The sequence below is a fragment of the Myotis davidii genome, unplaced genomic scaffold, assembly GCF_000327345.1.
Source record: "Myotis davidii unplaced genomic scaffold, ASM32734v1 scaffold545, whole genome shotgun sequence".
Classification (NCBI taxonomy): Eukaryota; Metazoa; Chordata; class Mammalia; order Chiroptera; family Vespertilionidae; genus Myotis; species Myotis davidii.
Genome location: NW_006296634.1, coordinates 2532236 through 2542047, shown reverse-complemented (window position 1 = coordinate 2542047; position 9812 = coordinate 2532236). Strand labels below are relative to the sequence as shown.

General features: G+C 39.6%; 1 protein-coding gene across 4 annotated transcripts in view; it reads left to right on the top strand.

Annotated features, from left to right (window-relative positions):
- Positions 1 to 33: 33 nt before the first annotated feature.
- The window catches only part of PKD2L2 (polycystin 2 like 2, transient receptor potential cation channel), a 40561-nt gene continuing 30782 nt past the window's right edge, over positions 34 to 9812 (top strand). For all 4 annotated transcript variants that reach the window (XM_006772470.1, XM_006772471.2, XM_006772472.2 and 1 more), the window contains exons 1-5: positions 34 to 64; positions 690 to 791; positions 4317 to 4450; positions 6021 to 6277; positions 8365 to 8586. In XM_006772470.1, the coding sequence (XP_006772533.1) occupies positions 34 to 64; positions 690 to 791; positions 4317 to 4450; positions 6021 to 6277; positions 8365 to 8586 (746 nt within the window). The remainder of the gene's footprint in view (positions 65 to 689; positions 792 to 4316; positions 4451 to 6020; positions 6278 to 8364; positions 8587 to 9812) is intronic.

Genomic DNA, 9812 nt, shown 5'->3' with positions numbered 1-9812 from the left:
GGGAGGTTGAGCCGGCGTCTCTCCCAGGCCGCCATGCCTGTGGCCTCCCGTTGGCACCGAGGCGGTGAGGGATGCTTCTAGGGGGGGAATTTTGTAACCTCGTATCTGTTCCTGTGAGAGAGATGACCTCCAGCACCTTTAGCCCTCACGACCTCCCCTTAGCGGAGGGGACGGCGGTCCCCATTTTACAGGCTGGAAAACAAACCCTGCAGGGACGAGGCCCTCGCCCCTGGCGGAGCCCGGAGCCGGGCGCTGGCATTTGCTGCCCAAGGACCGTCCCTAGACAGTAGGGAGTCGTGACTTTGACTGAGTCCTAGGCCGAGTCCTTTTCCCGTCCAGGCTTCCCAAGAAACGGTATTGCCTGGTGGAGGAAACGATTAGGGACGGGCCAGGGGGGGTTATTTTCTATTTTCCTTTTTCCTTTTAAAACAGGACTGGTCTTTTCCTGCACATCCGTTTCATGTTATAAAATTCATTAGTATACAGTCACAAAATGCCTGCCCACTTAGCCCCAAGGGGAAATGTTAGAAATTATTCCTCCCTTATAAAAGTGAGAAGAAAAATAGAAGCCACAGACCCTGTCCTTCACACAGGATAGCACTAAAAGCGGCTGGTTTTACATCATTCTTATTTCTATACATTATGAATTACATAATAACGTAAGAAAAATTTTGTTTTATATCCCACAGGGGCTCCAAAACATAACCTGCATTTCAGAAATGAAGTAGAAAGCAGAACCACACTTCAGGAGTTACTACTCTACTCTATTTTTTTAATAATCCTATGTATATGTAAGTACACAGATGTAGATGAAATGCTACTTGAACAAAAGTTATGTGGAGATGAGAAATAAAATGTGGACTTTATAAGCCATAGGCTTTCAGAATACTAAACACACATACCAGTGGCACGTTTCAGACATTACCTTACATTCATTTACACGGACACTATTTCCAATTCTTAAGGGACAAAACTTGAGATCACTGATGTAATGTAAAGCTTTCATAGTCAGCATTGGTTGAATTAATTATTCCTTTCAGTTGGTATTTCTGTCTTGAATGTAAATTATTCCCTTGAGTTGGCAATTCTAACTTGACTTCTTTTAGAGCCATATAGATACACTGAGGCCGGGTGCATGAAAATAGTGCGGAGGGGGGTGGGTCCGGAGCCCAGCCTGCACCCTCTCGCAGTCTGGGAGCCCTCAGGGGATGTCCAACTAAGCCGGCAGTCGGACATCCTTAGCGCTGCCACAGAGGCAGGAGAGGCTCCCGCCAACACCCTTGCGCTCACCAGCCATGAGCCAGGCTTCTGGCTGAGCCATGCTTCCCCTGTGGGAGCGCACTGACCACCAGGGGGCAGCTCCTGCATTGAGTGTCTGCCCGCTGGTGGTCAGTGTGCCTCATAGTGACCAGTTGTTCTGCCATTCAGTCGATTTGCATATTAGCCTTTTTATTATATAGGAATAGGATTAGCTCAGTTTCATAGGTCAAACTACAAATGAGGCCAAAGGAGTTAATTTTAATCTGCTTTGTTCTTTTCCCTGTTCTGTTGCACAATTAATAGTAAAATATGCTTGTGCTGAGTCACAAAACATGGATCAATACAGATCTGTTAAGGAGGACTGGGAAAACTTCTCAACCTACTTTCCTCCTATGTCGGTCAACGTCATTGACTTCAGTTATAAAGAACATTTTTAATAATATTTTTACTTATTTGAGAGAAAGGGAGAAACATCTCATCTGCTATCTCCTGCATTACCCCCATAACCCAGATATGTGCACTGACTAGGAATTGAACCAGTAACTTCTTGGTTCATGGGCTGACACTCAAATCACTGAGCCATACCAGCATTTTGTCTTTAGAGTGCCTAACATAGAGTAGATATAAGCTCACCGGCCTGACTTCATTTTGGTATGGACTAAACCAGTGATGGCGAACCTATGACACGCATGTCAGAGGTGGCACGCGAACTCGTTTTTTGGTTGATTTTTCTTTGTTAAATGGCATTTAAATATATAAAATAAATATCAAAAATATAAGTCTTTGTTTTACTATGGTTGCAAATATCAAAAAATTTCTATATGTGACACGGCACCAGAGTTAAGTTAGGGTTTTTCAAAATGCTGGCACGCCGAGCTCAAAAGGTTCACCATCACTGGACTAAACACTGGTAATCATATATCAATTAATTAATAGGTTTGTAGGTGTGAGTTTGACTTGGATCTTGATTTAAAAGACAACTACAGCTAAGACCGGTTTGGCTCAGTGGATAGAGTGTCGGCCTGCGGACTGAAGGGTCCCGGGTTTGATTCCGGTCAGGGGCATGTGCCTGGGTTGCGGGCACATCCCCAGTGGGAGATGTGCGGGAGGCGGCTGGTTGATGTTTCTCTCTCATCGATGTTTCTGACTTTGTATCTCTCTCCCTTCCTCTCTGTACAAAATCAATAAAATATGTTTTAAAAAAAAAAAGACAACTACAGCCAACCTTATAAATTAAGATGTCTTAGACTGGTTTTTAAAAACTACAACATTTAGGGAATAGAAAAATGTAAAAAGATCATAATCCCATTATTCAGGATCAAAAACCTTTATATAATCTGAATTGAAAACAACTTAAATCTCCATCAACGGAGGATTTAACATTCCAGTGAAATAATGAAGCATTAAAGAAAGGCATAGGCTCATGTGTGCAATGGAATGATGTTGAAGATACATGATCTGTAAAAACTAAAGGGCTTCTAGAAAAAAAAAATTATTCTACACTCCATTCTAAAACCCACCCACCCACTCCTAGAAAGAGAAAGAATTCTAGTTAATACTTGTTAAAGTTATTACCAAGTGCCATAACATAGTTTTAAATGTTCCACATGCATTATCTCACTTCTCATAACAAAACTATGAGATAAGAAATACTATTCCCGCCAAAACCGGTTTGGCTCAGTGGATAGAGTGTCGGCCTGCGGACTGAAGGGTCCCAGGTTCGATTCCGGTCAAGGGCATGTACCTGGGTTGCGGGCACGTCCCCAGTAGGAGATGTGCAGGAGGCAGCTGATCGATGTTTCTCTCTCATCGATGTTTCTAACTATCTCCCTTCCTCTCTGTAAAAAATCAATAAAATATATTTAAAAAAAAAAAGAACTACTATTCCTATGATAGGACTCAAACCGTTTGTAGTCAAAGTCTATAGTCTTTTTAAAAAAATATATATATACTTTTTTATTGATTTCAGAGAGGAAGGGAGAGGGGGAGAGAGATAGAAATATCAATGAGAGAGAATCATTAATCAGCCACCTCCCGCATCCTCCCCCCCAGCCCCCACCGGGGATTGAGCCCACAACCCAGGCATGGGCCCTTGACCAGAATCAAACCCAGGACCCTTCAGCCTCCAGGCTGATGCTCTATCCACTGAGCAAAACCAGCCAGGGCAAAGTCCATAGTCTTAACTACTCATCAGATGCCGGGGTCCAACCCCTGCAGGTCCAGGGGTTCCCAAAGGTGTAGACGGAGTCGGCGAAGAAGGAATGACAGAGACAGCGTTCAGTTGATCAGCAGCCTAGCCAGGATCTCCAGCCAAGTTCTGGTCTGGATCTCCAGAGAAGTTCTGGTGTTTATTGTCTTGTTACATGTATTTATACCAGTTAATTTTAATCCTGTCAATTTCTATTACAAAGGTTAGGGTGTTTCTTATCTCCATTCCAGGGAGTAAAGATTATGTAGCTTAAGCATGATTGTAGTTAAAGTGATTAACTACCTGCCTGGCACTTAGTTAAGGAGTTTCATCCCCTCCCTGACTTCAGGGAAAAATCCCTACCTGGGGAAACAACCTTTCTCGGAGAGGTGACCTTGGTCAAAACACACAGCGCTAAGTGGAGCAAACATATTAAGAACAGTATGCTATATACGCCAGGTCCCTTGAAACATATGCTGTGCAGATGTTTCTTTCCTGCAGCGACTGTGTCAAGCAGCAAGGATGGACCGGCTTCCGGCAACCAGAGTATATTGCCTGCTCTCAATATACGTAATAGAAAAAAGCCAACTTGCAGAATAGTATGTATAATGCAATCTCATTTTTATAAAAATAATTTTCTTTATAAATGTGTGTGTACATAAAAATCTGGAGAGTATATGCCAAATCTAACTCTAGCAGTGGAAGTACAGGAATCTTCTTCCTGGTTTATATGTTTTTATTTTACTTTTATAATTAGACAAAAATTAAAATTTAAAACAAAATTGGGGACAAATTATAAGTACATATTTAATCCTGATAAACTCAGTTTTTAAATATAAGTATTTAAACAAAAAATTCTTCTCCTTAGTGTCTTTTGGGATGGTAAACCCACATATGTATTACTTAAACAAAGTTATGTCATCGCTGTTTTTGGACACTTCTGTGCCTGGTGATGAAAGGACCAACTTTAAGTCTATTTGCAGCATCCCTGATTTTTGGAAGGTAAGGTAGCATGTGACTGTGGATAAAGTAGCTTTAGTTATTGCATAAACGTTTGGCACATGTAGTAGGCACTTGTTCCTGCTAACTTTGGCACATGTAGTAGGCACTTGATACAGTGCATATTTGGTGAAGGAATGAATAAAAATGAATATAATTTCTTTATATTAGAGTCAATCAACCAGTGAGTGTTTATTGAAGAGCTATGTTCTCAGTGTGTGCTTATTTAAAAAAAAAATAAATTAATAAATATTGTCCTCGCCAGTTTGGCTCAGTGGATAGAGTGTCGACCCACAGACTGAAGGGTCCTGGGTTCAATTCCCAGTAAAGGGCATGTACTTGGATTGCAGGCTTGATCTCCAGCCCTGGTGGGGACATGTATGGGAGGCAACCAATTGATGTATATCTCTTACACTGATGTTTCTCTCTCTGTCTCTCCCTCTCCCTTCCATTCTCTCTAAAAATCAATGGAAAAACATCCTCAAGTGAGGATTAACAAAAAATTAAAATTTTATTTTATTTTATTTAAAATAAAATTAATCTTATTTATTGCATTTGGAAAATAGAAAACTTGCTTCTTATGTGGTAGGATCCAAAGTCAGTCTATAACTGTGTATAGTGAAAATTACTCTTTAATTGCCCATAAAGTGAAACATGTTATGTGGGTATACTATACAACCCTATATTGTGTGAGTGTTACAGTAATGTACAGTATATAATAAAAAGTATATATACAAAATATAATTTTATAGTGTTTTTAATTACAAAAGAGAATAATTCCTTCAACATTGAAACAGATTTGTTTTTTTTCATTACACTTAGCAAGATGCTTACATTGTGAGGAAAGAACAACTAAGAAAACAGTAGTTTCAGGTATCCCATGTCACAACCATTGGAGCTGGAAGAGGTAGGAAAGGCTTTCAAGAGGTGACTATTCAGTTGAGTTTTAGAGGATTAGTAACAGAAGGGCATTCTAGGAAGAATTAAGCAATATGTTCTATAAGTAATTCTACATATTGGGCTATATTTGACATTATAGGCATACTAAAGGCTCGGGGCACAAAGTTCGTGCACTCAGAGAGGTACCTCAGCCCAGCATGTGCTCTCTCCCAATCCGGGAGCCCTCGGGGGATGTCTGACTGCTGGCTCACCAGCCATGAGCCCAGCTTCTGGCTGAGTGGTGCTCCCCCTGTGGGAGTGCACTGACCACCAGAGGGCAGCTCCTATGTTGAGCATCTGCCCCCTGGTGGTCAGTGTGCATCATAGCGACTGGTCATTCAGCCATTCGGTCTATTTGCATATTAGCCTTTTATTATATAGGATAGAAGATGAGATAGAAAAGGCCAAACTATGAATTAGGTCAAATAATGAAAGCCATGCTAAGAATTTGGAACTTATCAAGGAGACAAGGTCATCGTTATCATTAATATTAATGTTGGCTTGGTCAATAATTTTCATACTCATCCTCAAAATCACTGATTTTTATATTCTTATGGATAACATTATGAATGTAGAGTCTTATTCAGTTGACATGAAAATATTTTTCCCATAACATTTATTTTTCCATGTGAAGTTTATGGAAGGACCCCTTTTGGAAGGTCTATACTGGGACTCATGGTACAGTAACAGCCAATTGTATAATTCAAAGAACAGCAGTCGCATCTACTATGAGAACATACTCTTAGGAGTCCCCAGAGTCCGTCAACTAAAAGTCCGAAACAACACATGCAAGGTCTATTCATCCCTTCAGTTTCTGATGAGCGATTGTTATGCCAGATACACTTCTGAAAATGAAGACATATCTGATTTTGGCCTTAAAGTTCATACTGAGTAAGTAACATAAAATTTTTTTTTATATATATTTTATTGAGTTTTTACAGAGAGGAAAGGAGAGAGATAGTTAGAAACATCGATGAGAGAGAAACATCGACCAGCTGCCTCCTGCACACTCCCCACTGGGGATGTGCCCGCAACCAAGGTACATGCCCTTGACCGGAATTGAACCTGGGACCTTTCAGTCCGCAGGCCGACGCTCTATCCAGTGAGCCAAACCGGTTTCGGCAAGTAACATAAAATTACATGTAACATTTTCTAGCAGCTTACCACTGTATCTATAAACAATTGTGAAAATATGTGTATTTTCCAAATAATACCAACAGGGGTCTTATTCCAATAATAGTATCAAAGGATGACTCAGCAATGCAATGTCTAAAAAACAAAAAAGAAAGAGTTGAACCTGTTATTTTTTTTTGTCCACCAAATGGTATATGAAGTGCTAACTCATTGGACACAAGGCAAAGTGTCCATTTTTGCTCTTATAAGACTCAATGAGCTCTTCTGGCTTTGGCCAGACTCACTTCAAACACATCCCAAATGCTTCTTGGGATTCCTAAGGAGTATCCTAGGTGTCTTGGGCAACTTTCCTTCTTTCTCACTGCAGTTACTTCAATGATGTCTCTATTGTTGCTAACATTATAAAAGGGGCAGTTATGCTCTACAGGCACTGCATCTGATGATGCCTGCCAAAGTTGTTATGACCATTGTTCTTCAAAATGACTGAGGCTACTGCTGGTGTAGACTCCTGTCTATATATATATATTTAAATAAATGCGTCCGCTAGCTGGTTTGGCTCAGTGACTCTGTGGACCAGAGTCCTGGGTTCAATTCTGGTCAAGGGCACACACCTTGGTTGCAGGCTCCTCCCTCTCCCTGGCCCTGTTTTCTCTGTCCCTCTCTCTTCCACTCTCTCTAAAAACCAATGGAACCAAAACCACTGACACTACCTCCCTTTAGCACAGAAGCTGCTGGTATCATTGTTTTTAGGGCCCTGTGAAAATTTTATGGGCAGATAATCTTTTTTATGGAATTTTCATTAAATATGAGTATTTTTTTCTTAGTGGTGTCATTTTTATCCCCCTATAAACAAGAATAGTATCATTAATAGAAATACAATTTAAGAAGTACATCTTTGGATAATCGTTCCAATCTGTTTTGGGTAGATAGAATGACTAAAGTGAGGAATCAAGGCTTTATTTTTTTTTTAATGTTTTACATGCAATTTTATTATTTGCTTTATTTTTTTAATATACATTATAATTAAGTTAAAAGAAAAAATGGAAACGAAACTTAGTTACACACATTTTACTTTGATTTATGTAATTTCATTAAACTAACATACCTATATAACAATATCTACATTATGACAAAGGTCCTATGTACTGAGTATTTTATAAATGGTATATGACCTTTAGAAGACAGACAATGAAGCACCTTTTTTTCCCCATGCTGAGACAGATATTTCTGAATCTAAACCTTTAGTATTCTTGTTCTAGTCAAAGACTTAAGATCTAATAAAACAACAGAGACAATATGTTAAAGAACAGTCAGTTACTATTTTCTAGTTTTTAAGCTCCCTGAGGCAAAAATAGATTTAAAAAAATTTTTTCTTATAGGTAGTCCAGTGTCTTGTTCATAATAAGCATTAAAAAAAATGAAAACACACTATTGCCATGTAAAGCTAGGGGTCTAGAGGCAGCATGCAGCTGCACAGATAGTAACTGTGGGTACAGAGTTCCCAACCAGCTGCCTTATGGGAAGAATTTGTATTTACCAGCTGGTGTCTGGCTGCCTGTCTGTATATGGACGTTGCTGTGAAGAATTGTCTTGTCTGGTTGGCTATATGGCCACTGGCTACTGCAATAAAGACTCATTCTTATACAAAAAAAAATGAAAACATATTAAATATTCTTTTAACTTCATTCTTAACTCATTGTTTTGCTTCAAAATTACTATAATACTTACGAACTTAGTACTATTTTTTTTAACAACTACTTTTGAACCAAAGTTTACTGAAATTCTTAGAATGCTTCTCATTCAGGTCCTTCTCATCTCTCCACTGTTCTTTTTATATCTAACAGATGGAAGTATTCTACTCCTAATAGCAACTCCCCTTGGCACTGGGGATTTGTTGGTGTTTATGGAAATGGGGGATATATTTTTACTTTATCAAAATCAAAATCTGAAACCAAAAACAAGTTCATTGAACTTCAACAGAACAACTGGATCACAAGAGGGACTAGAGTTATTTTTATTGATTTTACATTATACAATGCTAATGTCAACCTGTTTTGCATCATCAGGTGAGTGACTCAAAACCTATTTGTTAAGAAATTTAAAAAGCATCCAGAGCCCTGGCCAGATGGCTCAGTTGTTTGGAGCCATGGTCCCATAGACCAGAAGGTTGTAGGTTCGATTCCCAGTCAGCATGTACAGGAGGCAATCAATCAATGTATCTCTCTAAAAAAAATAAAATAAATGAAAAGCATCCAGAACTCTTATTAGGGTTTCCAGTTTTTGCATGTCTGTACTGAGATTAAAATTATAAGCTTAAAATATAATGTCATTCTGCTAATAATGAAAAAGAAGGTAAAGTAACATATTATTTCATTATTTGAGAATATATATATTCAAGAACTTGGAGAATTACATACAATATGTTGGATTTATATTACTAAAGGATATGTAATTTTATTGTTATCCTACAATTGCAGAGGTCTAACATTTAGTCTTGATGATTTCTTCTTCTATTCCAGTCATTCAAATCTGTTGATTTCCTTTCAGAATGAGCTTCCTTATTAAGTTATAAATTTTTCTCAAGAATGAGCAATTTTTATTTTAAACAATATATAACAGCACTCTGCATCCTAGAAATGATTAGAGTTTGTGGTGATTTGCAAAAATTGCCCCAAATCTTCACATCTTTGCTATGTAACTTTGCAAGTGCCCTCCCACCCAGAGCTGGGTGCACTGCCCCAGCCCTTGATGCTTAGACTCAATCATGAACTGTACAACCACAACACCCAGGGACCAGCTGCGAACCCAGGAACACCGGATCTCAAGCAGGGCGAATACGCGGACTCGGATGAGCTATAGACTCAATCATGTAATTTGTTTTGATCAATGGAATATTAGCAGATATGATACAAGCAGGAGCTTGAAATGAGTTTGTACATTAAAACTTGCTCTCTTGCCTGGCCGAGTAGGTCAGTTGGTTAGAGCCGTGGTCAGCAAACCGTGGCTCGTGAGCCACATGCGGCTCTTTGGCCCCTTCAGTGTGGCTCTTCCACAAAATACCACGTGCGGGCGTACAGTGCGATTGAAACTTCGTGGCCCATGCGCAGAAGTCGGTATTTTGTGGAAGAGCCGGTATTTTGTGGAAAAGCCACACTGAAGGGGCCAAAGAGCCACATGTGGCTCATGAGCCGCAGTTTGCAGAGACGCAGTTTGCCGACCAATGGGTTAGAGTATCCTCCTGATATGCCAAGGTTGTGGGATGGGTTCCTAATCAGGGCACATACAAGAATCC